At 36.5% G+C, this 27990-nt stretch overlaps 1 protein-coding gene across 5 annotated transcripts in view; it reads right to left on the bottom strand.

Annotated features, from left to right (window-relative positions):
* NEDD1 (NEDD1 gamma-tubulin ring complex targeting factor) overlaps positions 1–27990 on the bottom strand; it is a 49315-nt gene that overhangs the window by 5203 nt on the left and 16122 nt on the right. For 4 of the 5 annotated variants that reach the window (XM_025926768.2, XM_086712584.1, XM_086712585.1 and 1 more), the window contains 8 exons: positions 17698–17927; positions 15866–16067; positions 15289–15484; positions 10087–10215; positions 7346–7390; positions 6246–6448; positions 5171–5324; positions 3864–4020 (listed from right to left, as the gene is read on the bottom strand). In XM_025926768.2, coding sequence (XP_025782553.1) covers positions 3864–4020; positions 5171–5324; positions 6246–6448; positions 7346–7390; positions 10087–10215; positions 15289–15484; positions 15866–16067; positions 17698–17927 — 1316 coding nt within the window. The remainder of the gene's footprint in view (positions 1–3863; positions 4021–5170; positions 5325–6245; positions 6449–7345; positions 7391–10086; positions 10216–15288; positions 15485–15865; positions 16068–17697; positions 17928–27990) is intronic. The other variant, XM_086712586.1, reaches the window with a different exon arrangement.

The raw sequence follows: 27990 nt of genomic DNA on the forward strand, positions 1-27990 counted from the left end.
CTGAGTTAGATGGCAGGAAATCAAACACAAAGTAGCAACTAGAGCAGAGGAAGATTTTGGTGACCTTTTGATGCTGGGGAAATGGAGCTAAAGTGCAGGACCCACCAAGGTAAAAAAGCCAAGTGAGACTCCAGACGAAATTCAGCTGACATCCCAGAAGGGCACAGACTAAACTGTAGGAATAGAGGCAAACCAGAAATAAACTAGCCCCAAGGAAACCTGAAAGCCAGCAAGAAATGGAACAAAGTGATCTTCTTGCTGGAAGAAATTTAAATCTTCTTAAAAGACAAAAAAAATAGAGCCACAGACATCTGCTTAGGAGGTAATCTCTCCAACTCTGATGATGAGGTCAAGCCAGATAAACTATAAAATATACATGTTTAAATTCAACTTGAGAGTGCAAAGAACTCTAAATGCACCAAACTCTAGAAAACAAGAGACCCACAATTATTTTCATCCTCCACAGAGCAGTGGTGGGGAGACAGCAGCTGTTGACAGGGTAAGGAGAGCACGCTGAAATCTATATAGATTTCTGGAGGCAAGTGAGGACTGGCTCAGCAGTTCAGAATCCCAAGGAGCCCTACCCAAAAAGAAGTCCCCATTCATGCACCAACGATGCACAGGCCTTCACTGAGGGCTTTTGGAAACAAGCAGGGGCAGAGCAGGGGGGCAGAGATGCACAAGGTCTGTGAAGACTAAGGGCAGCGGCCAGTGAGCCCTCTGAAGCACTCTAGCCCCTCGCGGAGAAGGCAGCCAGCCTCCAAAGCTGAGGGAGAACAGCTGACAGAACCCCTCCACACCTCGCCTCCCCTGTCCCTCCACCGTAAGTGCGGCTGCTCAAGACTTCCTGAAGTCAGAACAAGTATATTTATAGAAATCCTCTGAGCCACTCTGGGTCCTGAGTCCCAAGCCAGGGCTGCCTTGGTTGACGGAGGGGCAGAAGAGTTGAGAGAGGCCCCGATTCACCCCTACTCTCCAGGTGCAGGCATGCAAGGCAGGCTGAAAGCTGAAGGCAGGGCAGTGCTGTCTTGCTCAGTCTGCCCCAGCATAAGAGCTTTCTCCCTTTCCAGCACTGCTTTACTCACATTATATTCAAGTCACTTTACCCAGACAATTCTGCTGTCCTGCCACATATATATGTTCTTGAAAAACCTCATATTCTTTAAAATTGTTGTGTTGAAAATAAGATGACCCGATTTTTAAAAAAGTAGCCTGTGTGTGTGTACACACACAGAAGGACAAATACTGCATGATTCTACTTATATGAGATCTCTAAAACAGTCAAATTCATGGAAGCAAAGAACAGAATTGTGGGCATCAGAGGTTGGAAAGAAAGGGAAACAGGAAGTTTCCAAACACAAATATGAAAGGTCAGTTATACAAAATGAGTAAGTTCTAGAGATCTGCCGTACAACACTGTGCCTATAATTAGCAATACTGTATTACACAGTTAAAATGTTTTTATTCATTTTTGAGAGACAGAGAAAGAGAAAGAGAGAGAGAGAGATGGGGAGAGAGAATCCTATGCAGGCTCTGCATTGTCAGCATGGAGCCTGATATGGAGCTCAAACTCATGAACTGTGAGATCATGATCTGAGCTGATGTTAGACGCTTAACTGAATAAGCCACTCAGGTGCATCTATACTCAGGTGCCTCTTTCTTAAGAAGGCAGATCTCATTGCAAGTGTTCTTACCACAATAAAACTAAAACAAAGAAAAAGGAAAAAGAAAGAAGAAAGAAAATAACAGGACTTAAGGAAAATGGATTGGAGCAGATTACTCAAAACTTAATTTTTTTAAATCTTTATTTATTTTTGAGAGTGAGTGAGAGAGAGAGAGAGAGTGAGCAGGGGAGGGGCAGAGAGAGGGAGTCACAGAATCCAAGGCAGGCTCCAAGCTCTGAGCTGTCAGCACAGAGCCCGACATGGGGCTCGAAACACAAACCGCGAGATCATGACCTGAGCCGAAGTCAGACGCTCAACCGACTGAGCCACCCAGGAGCCCCCAGATTACTCAAAATCTATGCAACTTTGTAACAAAAACAATTAAACCCTAGTAAAAATACCAGCATAGTTTAAATATTGAATAATCAAAGACTTTACCTTAAAAAAAAGTGATGGCCACTTGATAAAAGGGTAAGAAAAAAAGAGAAAGGATTGGGGTCATCAAACATGGAGGCAAGGATAAAATACCCAAAGATGGGGGATAATCACAAAGTAAGTCGTTCCTAACACAGAGCCCACAGCCAAACCAGGTTAAGAGAAAGAGTATAGGAAGAGACAGCACTGATAGGTGGTTTGCTGCCTTCAGCTATGTTCATGTACTTGGTTTTAGTAGCCTTTACATGAACCAGCAAAATTTCCTCATCATATTGTCACCACTGTCCTATTTATCAATCACAAATGAGTTAATTTACATTAATTAACACAACACATTGCACCTACCCCATTTAAACTACAAGGCCTTTGTGGGCAGATCATTCATTTTTGTACCCTTAGTATCCAGTACATATTCTAGGCACGTTGTAAATGTCAAAAATGATTATTTTCCTTTAAAAATGTATGTGTTACCATTTAAAAGTATTTTTTTTCAAAAACCTTTTAACATTAAAAAGAAACATGCACCAACAAAAACTATATATCTTCTCTAATATTCTTGCTCAAGACATTCCAAATCAGAGCTAGAATACTAACTATATAGGTCCTAAACGGGGGGGCGGGGGGGGGCGGGGTGGGGGAGAACACAAAAGATTCTAATAACTGAAAATAGTTTCTGATATATATTGTGATGATAGGTAAAAGGAAGTAACACTGTAGAACACATTCTTATAGTGTTCAAAATTCAAAGGATAAGACAACGATAGATCCAAGCAAAAAAACTTTTAATTCATTCTTACATTCTGATGCATTCCGTTTGAAAATATTCAGGGGGCGCCTGGGGTGGCTCAGTCAGTCAAGCATCTGACTCTTGATTTTGGCTCAGGTAATGATCTCACAGTTTGTGGGGTCGAACCCCATCTATGAGTAGAGCCTGCTTAAGATTCTCTTGCTCCCTCTCTCTCTACCTCTCCCCTATGCATGCGCTCTCTTTCTCTCCCTCTCTCTCTCACACATAAATAAATAAACCTAAAAAAAAAAAAAAAAAAAAAACAACGAAAAATTCAGAATTCCTTTAAAAAATTCTTTCTCTACTATATTAGTACACATAGCATATTTAATAGGTGATTTATAATTACTGCAAGTAAAAATATCATTTGACCTTACCAGAATCTGTCCACACTTTTTAACGTTTATTTTTTGAGAGAGAGAGACAGAGCAAGCACATGGGTGCAAGTAGGGGAGGGGCAGAGAGAGAGGGGGACAGAGGATCTGAAGGGGACTCTGTGCTGACAGCAGAGAGCCCAATACAGGGCTCGAACTCATGAACCATGAGATCATGACCAGAGCTGAAGTCAACGCTTAACCAACTGAGTCACCCCGGCACCCCTGTCCACATTTTGATGATAAAAAAAATCCATGATGGCAGCTTGCCTGCTACACTGCCTTGCCAAGTCATCTAATAATTGCCATAGGTAAATATACATTTTCCTGGCTGACAGTCAATAAATTCAGTACAGCAAGATCAACAAAACTCATCATGTTTTCTATGGTTTTATGGACCCTAAAACCTGGGCAAAAGTAGCAACCACCAAAATTACTTATAGTTTTGGTTTTATACCCAATAAAAACAGCCAGTTAATGTCTAGATAGAAAGAGAAACTTCTCAATTACTACCTGAAAATTGAAAATAGTTTCTGATATATATTGTGATGATAGGTAAAAGGAAGTAACATTGTAGAACACATTCTTATAGTGACTTCTTACCTGAAGTCATCCAGTGTCTCCTGTATCATATTCTGAATAAACCGGATTTGAACGGATGTCAATGGTGCATTTGGCCGATTATTTCCAATGGTATCAGCTATTTTTTCTGATAGTGAACTGGCAACTCCAGCAGTGACAGAGGATGCTATCTTTGGATCTAAAATAAAAAATGGAGAAAATATTAATAGTCAGCTTAAACTAAGAGATATCAAACATTTGTAAATAAGATTTGGCATGAGAAGACTAGAAAAACAGGTAAAGAACAGCATTCCTGCAACATTTAGAAAAACTCACTGTCTGGAATACAAATCTTAGAAACTTTCTAGGACATTATTTCTAATACCCATTTATCTATCTATATGAACTGCCAACTGTCTAATATAATAACATATGACAGAGGGATTAATCTTGAAGAATCTCGGAACCATTTCCTCTTACAAAAGATGAATGTGACATGTTGCACCACAAACTAGATAAACCAAGACTATTAAACATAAACAGAGGGAATACAGAAGTAAAGTACTGCTACAAGCAAAGCCCCAGAGTTTACGCTAATACGTCCACAGAAACCTTAAAGTGATATATATCTAAATAAGAGTTTCTTCCATACAAAGAGTTGTTTTCTATAGATAACTCTTATAAATGAAACAAATACTCCATTAAATGTGATCAAGTTTTTAGGATCTATGGCATGAACCCTACATTAATATGGAATACGGCTTTAATATGGAAGGGGACAAAAAGACAATTCCAGGTAGTTAACGACTCATTTCCAAAGGGTCCTATGTTATATTCCTATTTGTACCATATTAGATCAAGACCCTTACATATTAGATTGAAAATAAAATTCAGACCAAAGGAGTATAGAATCAGGTTGTTGAGTTTAACCATTCATATGCATGTCACTTTCCTCTAGTAAGAGTCACAGTAGAAAAGTGCTGTAAATTTTAAACTCCTTTACCTTTCTTACCCTATGATCACTCTATTTATTTATCCTTTTCTTTTTTTTTTTTTTTAATTTTTTTTTTCAACGTTTATTTATTTTTGGGACAGAGAGAGACAGAGCATGAACGGGGGAGGGGCAGAGAGAGAGGGAGACACAGAATCGGAAACAGGCTCCAGGCGCTGAGCCATCAGCCCAGAGCCTGACGCGGGGCTCGAACTCACGGACCGCGAGATCGTGACCTGGCTGAAGTCGACGCTTAACCGACTGCGCCACCCAGGCGCCCCTATTTATCCTTTTCAAGTTAACTAGAGGGAGTTTTCAACCTAACACTTTCAAACATCAGGGAGTTTTATGTACTTACTTGGAGTTGAGGATCCATTGACCGGGGGTTCATATATTAACTGGGCTTCGATTTCTTTCTCTGGTTTTTCAAATTTCTCAGGACTTCTTGTTTGGTTAGATGGTGGAGAGGTATTCAGATTTCCAGTTTCAGCACCAGGGATCAACTTTGCAAACTTCACATTGAAAATAAAAAAATTCATATATAAATTTTGGTTTTACCCTTATTATACATATAATTTATACCTACTTATCTTTTTTTCTAGTAGGTAGGGTCAGGAAAATGAAAAATAAGAGGGATATAGAAGAAGAAAAAAAATTGCTACAACTAGTGGTAAAATAAATCCTGTCCACGAATCAAAAACAATTTCAATGAGAACATGATGGGGAAGAGCTCACTTACTAAGCATCTGCTGTTGAATATCTTTAAAATGGTAATCACAGGCAAAAAACAAACAAACAAACAAACAAACAAAAAACAACCAGACTCTCACATGGTAACTAGTCAGAAATATTTGAGAAGTCAAAAGACATTTTTGTACTTCTTCAATATCTTTCCAGTATCATCCTAAAAAAATCAATATGAAAATAAACATAGTATAGAACAGACTCAGCCTTTCTGGTAACATTTGATCATTTTAAGCCCTTATGTAGCAAATTAACTTCTATTTTGGATACTGTATCAGAGCAGAAGATAATAAGGATCTATTATATTCTTAGCTCCACCCCTTTGCTCTAAGACTTAGGGTAAATGACTTGACTACCAATTGGTGCTTTCTGCAGCAATGGAAATAAATTCTAAAAAACTCAGGTAGAAACTATTCTTAGACAGTCAAGTATTTTGTCATAGAAAAAAACAGTTTAAGTTTACGTCTGCTTTTACCTCCAAAGTTTTCAAAGACAGATTTCAAAAGCATCCTTCAGTTTTTAACACATGACATCAAGATTCAAGAATATTTTTCTAGCTGGTAGGTGCACAGCACTGTTAGTAATCAGGACACATCCCTGGCAGCTGCCTGCTTTCCGTCTAGTGATGAGCTTCCTTATGCTACTGACAAATCCACACAGCGAGTTCAGTACCGTTTTCAGGCAGATACCTGTTTGAAGGAGTCCTTAGGTTCCTGTTTTCCCAGATATATTTTCTTAGATTCAGCTGTCAGATCATGATTTTCATTTTCTTCTTTCCCTGGAGATCCCATAAAAACGTTAAGAGGACTAGAATGCAATACTGAAGTGCTTGACGTTCCTGGGTTTTTTCTTGGAGGAAAGACTGAGTTCAATTGTGGTAGAAAGTCAAGGCCTGAAAAACAGGAGAAAAAAGCTATTTGCATATGATTTTCTCCAATCTTGAATATTTAAGAAAAGCACTTAATACGACAGACAGGTTAATATGGTAGAAAGACATGCGATTTGGATTCAGAAGACAGGTTCATTTGTCAGCTCTAGCCCTTATTTGATGTACACAAAATCTTGGGCAAAAACTGTAAAACTCTTGTTTCCTGATCGGTAAATGTGATGCTGACATCCATCTGTCTCAGTACTAAGGCTTAAAAGAGATATTATACGTAAAAATACTTTGAAAATCACAAAGCCCAATTAATGTTTTAGTCAATATTATTAGTTTTTGATAACTGAAAATTGTTAATTTAGTATTTATCTGCAGCATATCTTGATAGGCAGCCTCTAAGATGGCTCTGAATGAGCCCTGCCTTCTGGCATGGATCCATGCCCTCGAGTAATTCCCTCCCTTTGAATGTGGGCTGAACCTAGAAACTTGCTTCCGAAGAAGACAATACAGCAAGAATGGTGGGGTGTCACTTCCAAGATTAGGTTACAAACATGCCGCAGCTTTCATTTTGAGGGCCCTCTCTCACTGTCTTGCTCACCAGCTCTGAGGGAAGCCGGCTGCCATGTTGTCAGGTGCCCTGTAAGAGGCCCACATGGGAAGGACTGGTATATTCTGCTAGTAGGCACATGAATGATCATGCAAGTAGATCCGTGCCCAGTCAACCCTGGAGATGACTGCAGCCCTGTTGATATCCTGATTAAACTAAGCCATGCTCAGATTTTTAACCCACAATTATGAGGTGATAAATATTCTCTTAAGCTTCAATGTGTTGGGGTAATTTGTTACACATCAATAGATAACACAATACCATTTTTAATTTTCATAAAAATACTTCTCAGTAGTTCTTACCATCTTTGCCTATGGACTCATCACCTCCCTTGTTAACCACAGCATCTATAATAAAATTAGAAAATCAAATTTTTTAAATTGTGAAAAAGAAGCCATAGCAAAAATTCTCCAAAGAGTTCGATTTCAAAAAGGAAAAGTTACAGTTGGGACTCATATAAACTTCCCTTTTCACTCTTTTACCTTCATGCAGAGCAGCAAGTATGAAAAGTAATTCTACGGTATAGGGTCGTTTAATGTGACAGCAAGGTATATGAGAAACGCATTGTAGTAGGCTCCAGAAATCTATAATCCAGTTCTGCCTATACCATTCAATAGCTCTAAGACCTTAGACAAGCTTTTTATACAATTAGCTTTAGTTTCTGCAACTATATAATGAAGATAATGTCTGGACCACCTCACAAAGTTGTTATGAGGATCAAGTGAAACAATGTGAAACTATTTTGCAATACAATGATATAAAAAACATGTTTCCATTAATGTTTTAATGACAGAATATGTATAAGAAAATTCCAATACTGTAATACTATTCATTTACCAATTAATATCTAAAAGTTGTTCAACTCCATTTTAGCTAATTAATAGAAAAACGGGCAAAAGTCATAAAAAATTCACCAAAAATTCAAATGGCCAATAAATTATCATATGTGATTATCACAGTAATAGGACTATCATCCATCCATCCATCTGCATGTGTGTATATATACCTACTAATTGTACAAAAAACATACACTTTATTTTATTTATTTATTTTTATTATTTTACACAGCCTTCACACCCAGTACAGGGCCTGAACACTCAGAACCCTGAGATCAAGAGTCAGATGCTCACCCAACTGAGCCACCCATGCACTACCCCTTCTTTATTTTACACATATACTTTAAGAAATTATTAGTTTCCCTTAACAAAAGCAGAAATATTCTTACTCAAAAGATGAAGACATTAAGGCAAACAGATTAAGCAGAGTTGAATTCTTGAGATCAAAACACAAGTCTCTTGACAATGAAAATCAGTAGTATATTTATTATCCATGTTTTTTTCTTATTAATGATATGAAAGTCTAATAAATGAAGGGCATAAGGTTCAATCATATTTTTAAAAAGTAAAGAAGAATTTCTATCCTTTATTCATTTCTCTAAAAACCATTAAAGAGAATTTCATTTATAACTCAAACACTTTCAAAAAGCCCCTTCCTACATTCTTCAATTCAAAAGTTACCCCAGGGGTTCTCATAAGCCAAAGTTCCCCAGATGGTTACTAACCTCCAAAACCTTTCTCAACTCCAGCCCATGCCATTCTACTCTCCTTTGCCCACATCTTTCCTGTCTTTATTCTTTAACTATGTAGTCTGACCTCTCTTCATCCTGAAAGAAAGGAATGCTTTCTCTTTCATTAGGTAGAAGACAGGGAAATCTGACCCGGCAAATAGTCATTTTCAGGGCATGGTAAGACATAAAGCACTAAGTCATTCTGTGCCATCACACATGTACTTTATTTTTTTTAAGATATTTATTTTTTTAATGTTTATTTATTTTTGAGAGAGAGAGAGAGAGAGAGAGAGAGAGAGAGAGAGAGAGAGAAGCGCGGAGAAAGGGAGACACAGAATCGGAAGCAGACTCCAGGCTCTAAGCTGTCAGCACAGAGCCCAAGACGGGGCTCAAAGTCACGAGCCTGAGATCACAAACTAAGCTGAAGTGGGACATTTAACCAACTGAGCCACCCAGGCACTCCTACTTATTCTAATTATGAAATTAATTGTAGAAAATTTGGAAAGTAGATAATTTTAAAGAAAAAATGAAACTCTATAAGATCAAGAGTGGATGTAACAATTTAAACATACTGCTACTGCTGACATTTAGGTTTGCTCCAGAATTTCAATACCATAAACAGTAAACATACAAATCTTTGTAGGATACTGTGAATATGCTATTAGGTAAATTTACAGAAATAGAATTAACAGGCCAAAGGGTACGAATATTTAAGCATGCCAAATTATGCTCTAGAAATTTACCCATATTGTTGATAATACTGCTGTTAGCAGTGAGACCATCCCATTAATGAAAACAGTATGAACATCAGTACCAAAAAAACACATCCAAATAATGTGCCCGGTTCATACAGTATGAACAACAATGATATATGTTTCTATATATCAAAATGACAAGTTTTTTATGTTTTTATTTTCTTTTTAATGGCAACATCTCCTAGCAATGGGGAGAGGAGGGAGGGAGGGAAGGAAGGAAGTAGAGAGACTGTGTGTGTGTGTGTGTGTGTGTGTGTAGTACTTTCACACATAGTGTAAAAGATGAGGCAATCTATCACCTAGCCATATTTCTTCATGAAAACAATGAATAAATAACAATTAGATACTAATAATAAAAAACAATTTTTTTAGGTTAAAAGGTATTTTTTGCCTATCAAAATATCTAAGAATTTAAGATTTATTAGAAACTAAAAAACTGCCTATGGAGGCAAAATTTCCTTTAAGACACTTCTGTGGAAATTAAAATGCTAACTTGAGAGCTATTTGCATAGTTCCCATGTGAAAATGACAAGCGTATACTTTAGAATGGTAACATCTGAAATATCAGGGCAAAGGAAAAGATACCACCCCAGGGACTGAGAAAATTAGCAACTGTCATGAACAGAAACAGACTGAAGCTATTACCCACATCTTTTAGCGAGACTAAAAATGTAATGACTGCCAGCAAGAGAACATGATCCTCTGATCTGAAAAGACTTACCATCTCTAATCGGTGAAAACATGTCACCTAAACTACTTTTTCCAGTATCATCAAAGCTGAAGAAATCCTGATTTTTCCCACTGTCCGTTTCCTTAGATATAATATCAGTGTTTATGCTTCGAGGCAAACCTTATAGGAAAATTAGATATAAAAATAAATGTTAATACAGCCAAAAAAAAATTTATCATCAGAAGCTCAGTTCTAAAAATTAATGCATTACCATATCACTGGTAACATTACAACTATGAGCATCAGGAAAACAAAATAATATAACAACAGCTCAGTTAACCATGATTTTCATGTAATGAAGGGCTCCTCAAAAGCAAATAATCTATTCATTTATATAATACCATCTTATTTTAGCCTTTTTGATGAAATTTTTCTAAAATAATTTATATACTTTGCTACCCTCTTAAACAGTGTACTGAACACAACCAACTTCTATTAGAACAGACTCACTTTTATGATCATCTATAAATGATTAAAGAAGTCTGTGAAGCATTTAGCATGATGCCTGACACAGAGCAGATTCAAGTAACGTTAGTTCCTTTCCCCAACAGTAAATGGATCTCTTTTTGCCCTCTTCTGTCTTTTCCTTCACTAACAGTGGAAGCTTAACATGCTCTTGGTATTATCGACCTCGAATGACTTCACTAGCCTCAGGATAGTTTACTAGAAGGAAGGAAACCAGAATACTAAACTCATAAAGAATAGCATAGCAGACAATAATAAAGAGCCACACGGTTTTGTTTTCCCTGCCAGTATATAATGCAAGGGATTAGGGCAGGGACTTTGGAAGAGGAACTCTGTGAGCTCAGTAGCTTCTTGCTCATTTCTGGGTTGAGGACTGAGTTCTAGAAATTCGAGACCTGTGATGAAAATCTGGTGTTTTAATTGGTAGCATGTTACTGTATTACACTATCATTTAAGTAGTGTTTTATTTGCTATCTTGGTCCCAAGATCCTGAAAAGCTAGGATAAAAACAAAGAACAGCCAGCATATCCAAAAATGTCCAAGTCTCGCAAATGAAATAAACTTTTATAATAGTACCTGATAGAAAGTTAAAATATTACTGAACATTTGTACACCACTATCATTGAAGTGTTTACACCAAGAGTTGAATTGTTATAAAGAAGAAATTTTCTCTTCTTCTTCTAGGTCGTTAAACATTATGAATGCATAACTCTAGCCTCTGGAACTTTAGGAAACAGAAGTTTAGTAGCATTTGGAAGTAGTGCTAAAGCCTTATGTTTTTACTTCTTTTTTTTTTTTTTATTTTTTTTTTTCAACGTTTATTTATTTTTTGGGGACAGAGAGAGACAGAGCATGAACGGGGAAGGGGCAGAGAGAGAGGGAGACACAGAACCGGAAACAGGCTCCAGGCTCTGAGCCATCAGCCCAGAGCCTGACGCGGGGCTTGAACTCACGGACCGCGAGATCGTGACCTGGCTGAAGTCGGACGCTTAACCGACTGCGCCACCCAGGCGCCCCTGTTTTTACTTCTTAAATGGCTGTTTCCTACTGAAAGTGAGCACTAGCAATAAATCTGCAGAGGTTTATTCTTTTTTAATTTTTTTAAATGTTTTTATTTATTTTTGAGACAGAGAGAGACAGAGCATGAGCAGGGGAGGGGCAGAGAGAGAGGGAGACACAGAATCTGAAGCAGGTGCTCCAGGCTCTGAGCTGTCAGCACAGAGCTCGACGCGGGGCTCGAACCCACGGACCATGAGATCATGACCTGAGTCGAAGTTGGACGCTCAACCAACTGAGCCACCCAGGCGACCCAAGGTTCTTTATTTTTTATAAGTTTTTATTTAAATTACAGTAGGTTAACATACAGTATAATATTAGTTTCAGGGGTACAATATAATGAGTCAACACTTCCATACAAGACCCAGTGCTCATCACAACAAGTGCCCTCCTTAATCCTCATCACCTATTTCACCTATCCCCGACCCACCTCCCCTCTGGTAACAGTTTGTTCTCTAGAGTTAAGAAAAAGCAAAGCTGGAAGCAACACAATTCCAGACTTCAAGTTCTACTACAAGGCTGTAGTGATCAAAACAGTATGGTAGTGGCACAAAAATAGATACACAGATCAATGGAACAGAATAGAAATCCCACAAAGGAACTATATGGTCAATTAATCTTCAACAAAACAGAAAAGAAAATCTAGTGGGAAAAAGTCTCTTCAACAAATAATGTTGGGAAAACTGGACAGCAACATGTGGAAGAATGAAAGTGGACCACTTTCTTACACCATACACTTAACTCAAAATGGATCAAAGACCTAAATGTGAGACATGAAACCATTAAAATCTCAGAGGAGAACACAGGCAGTAACCTCTTTGACATGACTCACAGCAACTTCCTTCTAGATATGCCACCTGAGGAAACAAAAGCAAAAGTAAACTACTGGGGATTCATCAAAATCAAAATCTTCTGCACAGCAAAGGAAACAATCAACAATACTAAAAGGCAACCTACGGAATGGGAGAAGATATCTGCAAATAACATATCTGATAAAGGGTTAGTATCCAAAATCTGTAAAGAACTTCTAAAACTCGACACTCAAAAAACAAATAATCCAACTAAGAATGGGTGGAAGACATGAATAGACATTTCTCCAAAGAAGACATGCAGATGACCAACAGACACATGAAAAGATGCTCAACATCACTGATCATCAGAGAAAGATGAATCAAAACTACAATGAGACATCACCTCACACCGGTCAGAATGGCTAAAATCAACAACACAGGAAACAACTGGTATTGGTGAAGATGTGGAGAAAGGGGAACCTTCTTGCACTGTTGGTGGGAATGCACTGGTTGGCGCCTTTAGTAGAGCAACATAAACTTTTTTCAAATCTCAGACTCATTTTAGGGAGTTTAAAACAATAGTAATAGTAATGATGAAAACTGTGATGACAGTATTAGTAAAACCATAATTTACTGAGAGCCTATTGTGTGCCTACTGATATATTTTCTCTGGTTTTCATAATATCGCTAAAAGTTAAATATTATCTATGGAAGAAAAAATAAGACTCAAAGTGGTTAAAAAACTGCCCAAAGTCATCCTAGCAGGAAGTCACAGACCCAAGACTATGTCTAACAAACTCTCTGTTTCAGAGCGGGGAAACGTACATGTATGTGTATGTAAGAGAGAGCAAACGATGAAGCAAATGTGGCAAAATTTATAAAACAGTGAATCTGCTGAAGAGTATACTAGAGCTCAGGAGTTCTTTATACTATTTTTGAAAATTTTCTATAAGTTTGCAATTATTTCAAAATAAAATTAATAAATAAAAGTTTCTAACTCTTTGTGGGTACAGGGCAAACATTCATTTTGTCAGAAACTTTGCTAATCAGCCAAGAGTTATCATTAATCAGTGACCCTGCAGACCCAAGTCTTGCATTGCCTAATTAATGCTGTCATCGTTACATGAGTTTCCTTATTAAAAACTAAATGAATAACAGTGAGATTTCATAAAGCTCAGAGTAAATGAGAGAAACTTTATTTTATTTAACTTTGGAAATATGAATAAAATCAGTAATAATAAAATTATCTTTGAAAATAGTGACAATTTTCATAATATAGTTAATTCAACATCTTGGCAAACATTACTCAAAGTTATATTTCAAACTTAATTTCTTCTTCTAAGTATATGGCAATAATATTTGCTTCCAGGAGTTCTTAAATAAGAATTATTTTTTTATATAATATGTAATGACTTTTATGTAAGGATGATATAGATATTAACAGAAAATTTATAATGAATATATATACTATTTTTTTTTAAAAAGCTATTCCATACTATCAAGGCTAACAAAGTTTTGCTTCTACTTGAAAATCATAAACTCATGCTGAGAAGGTACCAACCAATACTTGTGTCCAAGTTAAGTATTTGTCCTGAAACCTTAAAAAGACATGGATACATCCATTTCTAATGAGACTAGTTTGGAAACAGAGTGGTATATATACCATGCAGGCTTTTAAAAAATATGTTGTAAGGTGATAGTATAGCATAACTTAAAATAAAAAAAAAAAAAAAAACGTTTTCAGGAATTGAGAGAAAAAGAATATTCTCTATAGTAAACAGGGAAGCTTATCATCATATTACACCTTCACAAAGTCTAAATGAATTTTTTAAGAACCATTTTATCAATATGATTATTGGAATAGAAGAAATTATTTAAAAATGACAACACTTTTGGGGCGCCTGGGTGGCGCAGTCGGTTAAGCGGCCGACTTCAGCCAGGTCACCATCTCGCGGTCCGTGAGTTCGAGCCCCGCGTCAGGCTCTGGGCTGATGGCTCAGAGCCTGGAGCCTGTTTCCGATTCTGTGTCTCCCTCTCTCTCTGCCCCTCCCCCGTTCATGCTCTGTCTCTCTCTGTCCCAAAAATAAATAAACGTTGAAAAAAAAAATTTTTTTTAATAAATAAATAAATAAAAATGACAACATTTTTGTTTCTTTTTGTTTAACAAACTACTAATATACTGCTTAATAGGTGCCAGGCACTAGTCAGCACTTAAATAAATTCACTTCATCACCTGACTTACTTTGTTATGAAATATGAAATAAAAGAAGTCACTAATAGCTTTTTTTGTAACTCAGAGATCAAATCAAAGTGACAACATCAAAGAATCATATTCTCTATTGATTAATCTGAAGACACAAGACATCCAGTCTGGAGTGGTATTAAGGATAATTTCTAAATTGGTATTATTCTATTTGTAAGGTAATATTTCTTACAACAAAAGTTCAGCTAGGGGCACCTGGATGGCTCGGTCGGTTGAGCGTCCGACTTTGGCTTAGGTCACGATCTCACAGTTCCTGAGTTTGAGCCCCACGTCAGGCCCTGGACTGACAGCTCTGAGCCTAGAGCCTGCTTTGGATTCTGTGCTTCCCTCTCTCTCTCTGCCCCTCCCCCACTTGTGCTCTCCTTCTCTGTCAAAAATAAATAAACATTAAAAAAAAAGTTTAGCTAAATAGATTAAGTACCTTTCATTAATTTTTAAAAAATTTATAGCTCAAGTTAAAATGGTTACTTCTTCCATTTTTACCACCTACTAATAATTTTACTTAAATACACAAGTGAATTTGAGTTCTAGGCTCTTGAAGAAAGTGCTAATAATATATATTGGGGTGGGGTGCCAGGTGGAAACTCCAAATACCATAAATGCATAAGCAGCATTTACCTGCTTTGTCTTGAACAGCAACTGCTCCTTTTCCCCCAGCTGTTGTCATGGGCTGTGGGAGAGCTGTGCCAGTGGAAGAGGTGGCTGCTTCTCGGCCGACTCCAGAATTCTGAACTGCTCCACTGGTAGTGCTCACATTAATGGCTCGTTTGTTCACAGCTGTGGGCTTATTTGAACAGCCTTTATTTAAACTTGACTGAAATGTAATGGAATATTTAAAAGCTCAGGTTTCTAATGCTCCATAGTATACATTAATATTTTATCAATTCCTTGTTAGGATAAAAATACATATATTTTCCCTTACAAATCTTAAGGCTGCTGATGAATCTGAGAGTTTCCCTCTGAACCAAAAAGGCTTTTAAAATATTTTTGAAGAAATACGAGAATTAAGGACAAAAAAATAGTTTAAAACCAAGTATCAAATAACTTTGTATCAAAATTATTTAAAATGCTTTCATATAAGAATGATCATAAAGCAAAACTACAATGTGTTTAATGGACAAAATATGACTTCCATATTCTGAGTTACACTTATTTAGTAAAATCCAAAATAATCAAAAGAAAGAAAATACCTTACCTTAGAAAGAGCAGTGGAGTACTGAAATGCTATACATCGCACAGAAGTCTTGTGAGCAGTGATGGTTTTAACTGGTGATTTCAACATCCTTAAATCATATTGATATATTTTCCCACGGGAAGATCCAATAGCCAAAGTGGCTCCATCAGGCATGAAATCTACTGCAGTTAGAGGGGTATCGGCCACTAGCGTTTTCACTAGCCTTTCGAAAGGGGAACAAAGTCTATGTAGGTATGTGAGTATATACAGGTATACAAGCATATGTGACGTTAGACGGCTATCGACCAAAACCAAAGTTACTTAGAATACACATCCCAAATATTTGCATAAAGCAGAAATTCAGAATTAGAGACATTTCTAATACAATGGCAGATAAAGGAACTGCTGAACACATCATTCTATTTTTCTATTCACTTCCAACAGGTTAATTTCTACATCTTCAGAAGCAATATGTATTCCTTTGAGTAATTACTACTTTGACCGTGAACGTGACAGACTTCCTGGTGTTACTCCACAAACAAGGGTTCTAGTCTCAGGGTTAAGGAGGCCCTAAGTATCCCCTTTCCATTTATTGACCTGCTCAAGTCTCAAGAGGACTATGACCTTTCATCACAGGGGAGCAGCTGTGCATTTCTTGACCAAAAAGCTAACAATCCATGTAGCTTGATCCTCATGAAGCCAATACAGAAATATGGATACTGATATGCTGAAGCTGAGCTTTTTGCCACAGTGTCTGGTGTACGAGAGAAATGCTTACTGACTCTTAAGGTTCTCAGCAAATTAGTTAACAAGAAAGAGTAAAACAGAACGATTTTTAAAAAAGAAAGTGAAACAAGTAAACTTTTAACAAGGGCTGATAGTGGGTCCTTCCCTAGTAGTAACATTACCATTTTCTTCCACACAATCTTTAGATATGGTTAGGTGTTTTGAATATACCTGTAGCACTCTTATAACCATTTTTTTTTTTAACAGCTAACCAAGCACAGCTATAACTGTAAGAAAGAAAAGAAGGCACAACTAACCCAGATACTTAAAAGATTACATACCCTTTAGCTCTAGATCAGTGGTTCTCAACTAAGGGCAATTTTGCTACTCTTGCTAATTTGGGGAATACTACTAGCATCTAGTGGGTAGAGGCCAGGGATGCTGCTGAATATTCTACAATACCCAGGACAGCCACCCCACCCCCTGCCCCCACACCCCACATCCAAGAATTATCCAGCCCAAAATGTTAGCAGTTTAGAAACATTGCTGTAGATAATGAATTAATTTTAAAGCAAATTAGGGGCGCCTGGGTGGCTCAGTCGGTTGAGCGTCCGACTTCACCTCAGGTCACGATCTCGCGGTCTGTGAGTTCGAGCCCCGCGTCGGGCTCTGGGCTGATGGCTCAGAGCCTGGAGCCTGCTTCTGATTCTGTGTCTCCCTCTCTCTCTGCCCCTCCCCTGTTCATGCTCTGTCTCTCCCTGTCTCAAAAATAAACAAACATTTAAAAAAAATTTTTTTAAAGCAAATTAATCATATTGCCTTAAAAAATATATTCAGTTGTATTTTTGAAAAAAAATACTATGCCTGTGTGCTAAAATAAAGATGTGCAATCATTAACATGCTATTCTTAACATTCATCATCTAGATGTACTCTAAAGAACATCCACATTTCATCTATTTTTTTCTGCATGTGAGAAAAAAGAGAAAATTTGATCTTTTAGACATCAAGTACACAAACTTCAGATGTCCCAAACATTAATCAGAGGTCTATGCAAATCACAAATATGCCTGCTAATGAGATTACAGTTATTTGTTACTAAATTAAGAAATGATCATGTCACACTTACTTCTTACTTGAAGTATCATAGAGAATGATTCTTTTATCCAAGCCTATAGTCACAAATAGCAATTCATTGACAGGAGAAAAACAGATGCCAGAAGCTGGAGCTTTATGTGTACTGTCAAAGTTATGGTATGGACTCTGGCTATTCACATCCCAGAGAGTTACTACTCCGTTATCCGAAACACTGCCCAGTAGTGATTTCTTAAACAAGGAGTACTTCAAGTGCCGAACAGACTATGAAAATAAGAATAAATTTTATGTAACTGTAAGCATTCATAAGAACATTTTATATAAACTATATAAATAATGGCCAACCATCAACCACACTATTCACAGGGGATTTAGGACCTCTCTGGTTTATAGAGTAACAGGTTTTAATTATGACAACCATAAAATCATTTAGTGGGCTATAAGATGACCCCAATACATACCAATATTCTAGTAATTAAATCTGTCATGATTTTATTATCTTGGAATAGAGCTACCTCAATCTCCCCTTTTGCGGAGGAAAAATACAAGATGTTGAGATTACTACATTAATTCATCAGGATTAGGAACATCTACCATAAATAAAAGGCCCAGTAGTAGCCAATCACAGCTAAAACACGAACAAGTGTAAGAGAACACTGGCAGAGAATGAGCAATATTTCAAATTTATTTTCTATATGTATTTTAGATATTTGGATATATTTGTTTGAATCTGAGCATCTGATGTACTGGCAATTTAACACCTGAAGCATAATAAAAAATTAACTAAATCATAAAGAAATAATTGACAACACTATAGACTGGGAATGGACAATATCCACTCTTTCAAAGGCATCAGCCTGAGGGCAATACTGGCCTTTCTCTAAACACTCCTCCCTGGGGGCAGTGGAGACATACTCTTTCTAGTTTCTGTTGGACCAGAATAAACAAAGATTCAGTTTGAGTAAACAGGTCTTGAATTAAAACTGGATGAATTTTATCCACTTTTACTAAAATGTTGCTTTCAAACTTGTATTGATATTATCATTCACTGAGCAGAGGATTAAATATTTTACATTTAAACTAATTTTTCATTGCACAGAACCAGCAATATAAACATAGAAATTAAAAGTAGAATCCAGAGTGGGAAACTGGCTCTAAGACATCTTCAAAGAGTTAAGTTACAGTACTGAATAAAGCAATAAAGCAGTCACTAGGAGATAGTAGCCATATATATATTAGAGGTTCCAGATAAAAGTGGCACAGAACAAAAGTCAAATCTGAAGGTTGTTTGTGTCTTCTATCCAGTTTAATCTATCACACTCCAAAAGGATTTGAAACCACTAGCCTCTATGTATTAAAAACTCATATACTACTATCTACGAAGATATTTTAACATAAGATACAACAGCCCTCGACAACTAAAATATTTAGGAATAATACAAAACAAATTCTGTCCAAGGAAACAAAAGGAGTATTTGTTACCAGATACCCAAGATAAGATAATTACTATGGTCGTCCATTAAATTTGGCTCCTCATTTTCATATGATTAGAGTACAAACAGAAAGCGTTGGTTTATATTTTGCATATTTGTTGAGGAAAAGTATATCCACTCAAATAGCCAAATCTTTCCTCTGGTCTATACTCAAGAAAAAATACACTACTCACAGCTTAACTATATAAAAGACACAGAGATTTTTTAGTGAATTGTGATGTTTATAGAGTCACATATCAACCCATCAAAACATAAGCAAGACAATTTTTTAAAAAATTCTGCAGCATGTTAAGAGTTCATATAGTTAGGGTCCTTCATAAAATCTAAATTTGAATTTTTTTTTTTAACGTTTACTTATTTTTGAGACAGAGAGAGACAGAGCATGAACGGGGGAGGGTCAGGGAGAGGGAGACACAGAATCTGAAACAGGCTCCAGGCTCTGAGCCGGCAGCACAGAGCCCGACGCGGGGCTCGAACTCACAGACTGCGAAATCATGACCTGAGCCACAGTGGGCCGCTTAACCGACTGAGCCACCCAGGCGCCCCTCATAAAATCTAAATTTGAATTAAATACACAGGCATAACTGAAATAAATAAATAAATAAAACCATAAAATCACAGACCTCCTAGATCCTCAAAGTACATAAAATTCAACCTCTTAGTCATAGCAGGAGTCCTTAAAATATGGTCATCCAGAATCTATTTGAATATAGCAAGGAACAAGAAGCTTACTACTTTATATAATGAAACTTTATAAATAGTTAAAAATGTATTTCTTGATTAAATCAAATTCTAAATTCCAAGTTTGCTTTATATTCTGTGGACCTGTATGGCAACTCTTTAGGAAAAGGCTAAAGAAAACCATAAATCTTCCTCTCAGATAACCTGGGTTCAAGTAGGGTCTCAGCCAAGTTCTGCAGGTCTTGGGTACTTACACTCTCCAAGCCTCAGTGTGCTCAACTACAAAACAGAAAACACTCTTGTTTTGCAGTCAAGGTTGTTCTGAGGATTAAATAGTTTCTGCGCAGAGCCAGGGACATAGCCCTGAGAATAGCCATCACTGCTATTCTCACATGACTCATTCTTCATTGGTTATGCACCCATCTGACCATCTTGGACATGTGTATATTTTTTAAAAAACCCATAAGTAGCTACACTGACTTCTTTAAATGGTTTCCCCTCTCTCTCTCTGAAAAAAGAGGTCTTGCTGATGTCTCTACATCTATTAAATCATGATGCCTTTAGAGTATCATTAAAAGAGTATCCATAATCCTGGATACCCAAACTATTAATCTGCTAAATTATATTTAAAATAAGTACTAATACATATTAGTATCAGCAGCACTTATTAAGCCCCTATGTTGCTCCAGATTCAAGCTACTTCTAAGAAAAAAAATATATTGCCAAGAACCTTATTTAAAAAATCCCTATAAAGCAGCAATACTATTTTTTCTCACATTATTATTATGTAAGAATGTATATGCCTGTGGAGAAATATATGTTTCTAAATATAAAAAATACATCACTCTAGATCTGGGGCTGGCCAACTTTTTCTCGAAGGATCAAATAGTAAATGTTTTATGCTGTTGTATCACAAAAGCAGTATGAATAAGCACAGATATGTTCCAATAAATTTTTATTTACAAAAATAATGGCCAGCTATTGGATCATGGTTTGTTGACACCTGCTATAAATGTTTGGGGGGAAAAAAAAACCACCCATAAAAAAAAAAAGAAGAGAAAAAACCATCCATAATCCTACCACCTACAGAAAAACTGGTTAACATTTAGTTTTGTTGTAAATAAGTCTTAGTTTTATTGTTTAAATATTTTTTTAATGTTTATTTTTGAGAGACAGAGTGCAAGCAGGGGAGAGACAGAGAGAGAGGGAAGGAGACACAGAATCCAAAGCAGGCTCCAGTCTCTGAGCTGTCAGCACAGAGTCCAATATGGGGCTTGAACCCACAAACCATGAGATCATAACCTGAGCCAAAGTCAGACACTTAACCAATTGAGCCACCCGGGCACCCCTGTTTAAATATTTTTCTGTGTTAATGTACGTTTGTTTGAATTCCAGTAAGGTATAAACAGAAAACCTGGGATCATACTTTATTAAGATGAAGTTGGTGTTTTCACTAATATTTTTATCACATGATTTTAACAGCTGGATAATACATGAATGTATTAGTATATCAATTTACCTAAATAATCTAACGTTGGACATTTAGGTTATTTCCAACTTCCAGTACCCTAACTATTATCATTTTTAAAAACTGCTAATTTCTGAAAGAATTTGTATTTCACTGCTGTTCATGCTTTAAAGGTTCCTGGATGAAAAATGCTAAATGACCATCTGTCTTCCTTTTTTTGTGAACTGCCCATTAATCTACTCTGTTTATTTTCTATTGGGCTATTAAGATTTTTTTAAATCCTATTTTGCAATTGATTTTCCTATTATAAAGACATTAATGCTCTCATAGGTATAAATATTTCCCCATTTTCCTTTCAATTTTGTTAATTTTTTCAAATCTTGCTTTTTGCCAGATTTTAAGTTTTATGTACTTAAATTTATCAAATTTGTTCCCCTGACTTATAACTTTGTTCTTATACATAGAAAAGCCTTACCTTCACAGAGATAAGAATGTACATTCATATTTTATTATAGTTTTATAATCTCTAATACTATATATACATATATAGATATATTAGACACCGTATATACATTATATACTGTATACTCTATATATGTGTACCTGTACACACATACATAAACATATACAATATCCCTTCAATTCCATTCCCCTGCTCTTCTTAATTTCCAGAGTCTCATTTCAAGCTCTAATTAACTGTCACTGGAGCTACTGCCCACTTCCATTCTTAGTGGCTTACTATCATCCTTCACACTACTACAGCAGTAACCTCTTCAAAACTGGAAATCTGAACATATTTGTCTTGCTTAATCAAAATCCTTTTAACTGGAGGACTCTGAAAAGCTGGTTATGGTAGTGGCAGAGTTTCTGAATCTCTCTGAATTCCATTTGTGTGTGTGTGTGTGTGTGTGTGTGTGTGTGTGTGTGTGTGATTATGCATACAGAAAAGACTTACCAAGCAGGTCTGGGCTGTCTATCCTTAACAAGTCCTACTTTTCAGAGTTGGCCCTTGGTTGTTGTCTGGGAACTGGGATTTGGGGAAGTTTCCACTACTGGTAAGAGTGGCTCACCATGCCTAAACTGTTTGTATAAAAGATACAGTTTATGGCTGAACCATGGCTGAACATCTGCTTTCCTTCTGGAAGTTTGAAAGTTTGATATATGGCACACAGAGGGTACCTACACAACTAGCCTCAATAAAAACCCTAGGCTATGAAGGGCACCTGGGTGGCTCAGATGGTTAAGCATCTGACTTTGGCTCAGGTCATGATCTCATGGTACCTGAGCTCAAGCCCTGCATCAGCCTCTGTGCTGACAGCTCAGAGCCTGGAGCCTGCTTCTGATTCTGTGTCTCCCTCTCTCTCTGCCCCCTCCCTGCTTGTACTCTGTCCCTCTCTCAAAAATAAATATATGTTTAAAAAAAAAAAAAACCTGGGCAATGAGTCTCTAATGAGCTTCCTAGTAGACAGTGTTTCATATATGTTGTCACAATTTGATGCTGGAGAAATTAAGAACATTCTCTCCACTGCAAGAGGATGCTTGGAAGCTCATACCTGGTTTCCTCAGGCTTCACCTGGTGTACCTTTTCCCTTTGCTGATTTGGCTTTGTACTTCACTGTAATAAATCATAGCCATGTGTATGATTATATGTTGAGTCCTGTGAGTCCTCCTAGTGAATCATCAAACCTCCTCTTGGGGATCCCCAGCACAATGAGTGTAAGTGTCTGAGTGTGTGTGTGTTACAGACAGATAGCAACCCAGAGAGCAAAACTAAAATCTCATGAACATTTATAACAAAACCAGACTATCAGGTATCCCCATGAGCCCCAAAATACATGCTGGTAAATCAATTGGCAGCCACAGTCCTTCACAGTATTCGTGTCTGTGCAAAAGGAAGCAGAAGGAAATAACAGATCTAAGAACGGGAAAAGCCCCAAATCACTCCAAATAGGTATTCCAAAAAAAACATGGTGACAAATTTGACAATACCAGCTGAAACCAGGAATAGCCACGCATTAGTAGGACTACACAGAGATCTGCAGAAAGATCTGAAAAGCTAGAGCAGTTTAACCACAATGAACTCCCCAAACTGACCAGTTGAGACACCTCCCTCCCAGATCAGGGCACCACATTAAGGACACACTATTAGGAGTGGAAGCAAACCTAAATAGGACGGAGTCAACAGAGCTGAAGGAGAGCAAAAGTTCACATACAAGTAAGTGAGTGGAACAAAGCCAGGCAACCTCGGAAATTAAATTGCCATTAAAAAGAAAAACTAAAAAACAAAACTGAAAACAAGAGGGAGCTCTGTAAAGCTAGAAAAGATACCCTGAACCCCATCCCTGTGTAGAAGTTCAGGGAAACTAACTTTGCAGATAAATCCCATACAAAGTTATTATGAGAACAAAGAGAATAAAAAGAAAGGCATTCTCAAGAAATGACCAAAAAGAAAATAATATGTTACAAGACATTTAAAAAAAATATATAAATCAGAATTCGAAAACAGAAATGAGATGTTAGAACTTGCGAAAGAATTAGAAATTTTTAAAGTCTCTTCAAAAATGAAGGCTAATTTAAAAGTAATACAAGAATGATTAAACACAATAGATAACACCTTAAAGACAGACAAAAAGGAAAGAATTTCTGAAAATTAAAAATAAGGAAAAAGTTAAAATGATTTGAAAGTAATAAATCACTGAAGAAGATCTAACAAAGAAAAGACAAACATAAGGAAAATAACAAATTACTAAAAGCTATATAATTCAAGAAAACTTTCCTGAAAGATCTGAAACAACATATTAAATGAGCACACCATGTCCCTATGAATAGCAATACAGAATGATCAATACCAAGACATAGTCTAATAAAATTACTGGACTTTATTCATTTTTTTGAATGCTTATTTATTTTTGAAAGAGAGAGTGAGTGGGGAAAGGGCAGAGAAAGAGGGGGACAGAGGATAAGGAGGCGGCTCAGTGCTGGCAACAGACAGCAGCCCAAAGCAGGGCTCGAACCCACAGACCATGAGATCATGACCTGAGCTGGAGTCAGATGTTTAACCGACTGAGCCATCTAGGTGCCCTGTAAAATTACTGGACTTTAAAGAAAAAAAAAAAAAAATCCCTTGGAAATCTAGGGAGAAAGAACAAGTGACTTATAAGGAAAAAAATACTTAAATTATCATGAGACATTTGAGACCAAAATTGATGGGAGTAACACACTCGAGTTCCTCAAGGAAGAAAAATGTGAGCCTGCTACTGAGTTACACTGAAAGAGAATTTGTTATCTCAGAAAAAGTCAAAAACAGAAAACACATATTTATGGAAATAATATTAATAAATATAGATAGGGTGCTTGTGATTGTAAAATATTGGAAAATATCTAAAATATGGGAAAGTTTAGATAAACCGTGGTGTTTGAACATGGAATGTTATGGAGCCATTAAAAAATTATGGTTATGAAGACTAGTAAAATGAGAACACTTGGGATGGAACACTACCAAGAAAAAGGCAGGAAACAAGACTGGACCAACAGAATGATTCTAACTATGGAAGGAAGATAGATATACATAGAAACACTGCAAGAAAACATTCTTCCCATTAAGGAAAATTTGGAAGAGAAATATAGAAGGAAAAAAATAGTCTTTAAATATTAAAGATATGGATTAGAAGTTTATTTTATGCCAACACAATTATAAAACTGCTCAAAGAACATACTATATATAGACAAATATATACAAATACTAAGAAAATACTTCAAGCACATATTATCATGCAAACTTTGTATATCAATGCTCTTATAGAACATCAAGGAGACCACTTGATAGATATAAAGCTCTGTGGTCAAACTCTGAGTGGTGAAATTCAGGTATAAATATAAGCAAACAAGTTAACCAAATTAAAATTAAACTCATTCTTGACAAAAATAATTGTTATTTTTAAGTGTAATTAATACTTACATTTACCAGACTCGATTCAAACAGGCTTACTAAAACTTAAAAGATCTATACCTAAAATATCAAAAATCACACTGAATAAAATTTAACATCTACTAAAATACATTATATTTAAAATCTCATGAAAAGCCTGCTGCATTTAAAGATCATTTTTGGGATGGGCACTTGGGTGTTGTATGTAAGCAATGAATCATGGGAATCTACTCTGGAAACCAAGAGCACACTGTGTATACTGTATGTCAGCTAACTTCACAATAAATTATATTTAAGAAAAAAAAAAGGATCATTATTGATTCCTTAGATTCCTATTGAAATCTTCGAAAAGGACTGCAGCTTGGGAAAGGCAACACAGGTCAACCTATTTGAGAGCCTGTGCTGCTGAACCTGCCAAAGAGCAACATGCATCTGTAACCTGGGAGGTCTGTCAGTCCCGGCAGTTCTGCAGAGGCAGCAAGGCTCTTTTTCCCCTGTGAAAAGACACTGTGATCCGCACAAAACTAATAGCTTCAATTCAGCTCAGACACTTCAAAGTTAAGACCTAAATATAGGCAATCTCATTTCTGATACAAAATTCAGTATAATGCAGATTCATGGACACTCCACGGTTGTCACTTTTGCTAAGAAACCAGTTTGATAATTTTTAAAGATTTCAAATTCTTGATTGTTCAGAGAAACAAAAATTTTACATTTTAATCATCAGATGTCCCCTATCAACTATTTTTCTCAATAACCTAGACCCTGCTTAGAGTAAAACTGATCAAGACAGAAATTGGGCTGGGTAACAGTGTGAGTTGAATTATATCAATTTTCTGACAGACTTAACATTTTTATGAACACTGTTTAAGAGGTGAATATTTAATATATTTGAACTCTTAAATGAATTCGAATAAAAAAAACTTTTAAATGAATGCTCAAGTAGCGAGTCTATGCGTCTAGTCACCAATAGATAAAGTATGCCATAATGAAATCATTTGTAGGAGGAAAAAAAATCACTCCAAAGATTTCAATTATGATGCCTGTATAAGGGAAACATAAGTATGCAGAATCATGAAAATTTAACTTTCTTCACTAAGAAAATTGGAACTGCATAGTTACAAACACAGGGACCAACCGGTATTGTCTAGCCCACGCACTCGGCTTTAAAGGTATTGAGGAAAATGAAATAATACAGTATACAAAAAATATATAAACATTCGCTCCAGGGAAAGGGGAAAAAATTAATTACTCCAGTTCAATTTTTTCACTTTCTTTAAAGCTTTCCTTTTTCTAAGTCAGTCTAAAACACAAAACATGATTACTGAGGGCAAGTTACAACTGGCAAATTAGCAGGTGTTTTGAGGGAATACATTAAACCTAAAGATATTCACACCAGTTTGGGAAAGTAAATCACAAAAGCTATTTTAATGATTTAATATGATTATTCATTAAAAGCTCACACTGAAGTTCACTGATCTTTACCCAAACATTAGGAGCTATGTTAAACACATTCACCATCTCATTTAGCCCTTAAAACAAACAAACAAACAAATAAAAACACAACTCTACTGAAAGTATATTCTCATTTTCACTGGATAAAGAAAAGGAGGCTTGAGAATTAAGTAACTTGCCGGAGTTCACACAGCTAGCTCTCCAAATAAATGTGGGACCTGAGAGACAGAACTATACCAAAAGATCTTATAGAGTTGCTGACCTGTGCTAGCAGGAGGCAGCAGGTATGTGAAAATCTCAGGTGACCTTGCACAAGAGATAAGCCTAGAGCATTACGGTTTTCCTCAACTAGAAGATAATTTAAATTCAGTTTTGCTCTGCAACTAATCAATGAAAATCCTTTGAAAATCAACAATACAGCGACCTATCTGTCACCTAGAATTTTAAAGTATCTGTAAAGTGACAAGAGAATACTGCAAAGTTTCCAAAAGCTTTGGATTCTCAAATCTTTAAATATTCAGCTGTTCCTGAGATAGAAAGAGATTCCAAAGAAAACAGTGCTACCACTCTTGAAGAGTAGATCTTCAAAATACTAAGTTAAAAGTCTTATAATCTGAAAGTCCTCATTTATAAAATGAGAATAACATACATCTCACAAATGAGTAGCAAAAATTAAATGAGAAAATGGAATATAAAGCAATAACCACAGTGCCTGAGACACAATAAACGGTAGTAAGGATTCTACGAAGGTGATAACCTCTGCCTGGAATGCTCTCCAAACCCTCTGACCACCGACACTCACTGGAGAGCTACAGGATAGTCTTTGCCATACGTAATTCTGATGTAATTACATATCTGTATGGAAAGTTAAACCCTATATCTCACACCATACACAAAAATTAATTTGAAATGGGTGATAATAGACACAAATGGGGAAAGTAAAACAATAAAACTTTACCTAAAAGAAAACAAAGGACACTATTTTAAGACCTTGGGGCAAGCAAGATTTTTCAAGAGGACACAAAAAGCAGTATCCATAAAGAAAAAGTGATGTACTAGAGTACATTTCATTAAATTTAAGAACTTCTGCTCATTTAAAAAAAAATTTTTTTTAAAGCTCATTTATTTATTTTGAGAGAGAGAGTGGGAAAGTGAGTGCACACAAGCAAGGGAGGGAAGGAGGGAGGGAGGGAGGGAGAGACAGAGAGAGAGAGAGAATATCCCAAGCACGGTCCACACTGTCAGCACGAAGCCTGATGTGGGGCTCGCACCCACAAACTGTGAGATCATGACCTGAGTCGA

This window comes from Puma concolor, chromosome B4 (assembly GCF_028749965.1).
Source record: "Puma concolor isolate L17-30 chromosome B4, mPumCon1.1.hap2, whole genome shotgun sequence".
In the NCBI taxonomy this organism is placed as follows: Eukaryota; Metazoa; Chordata; class Mammalia; order Carnivora; family Felidae; genus Puma; species Puma concolor.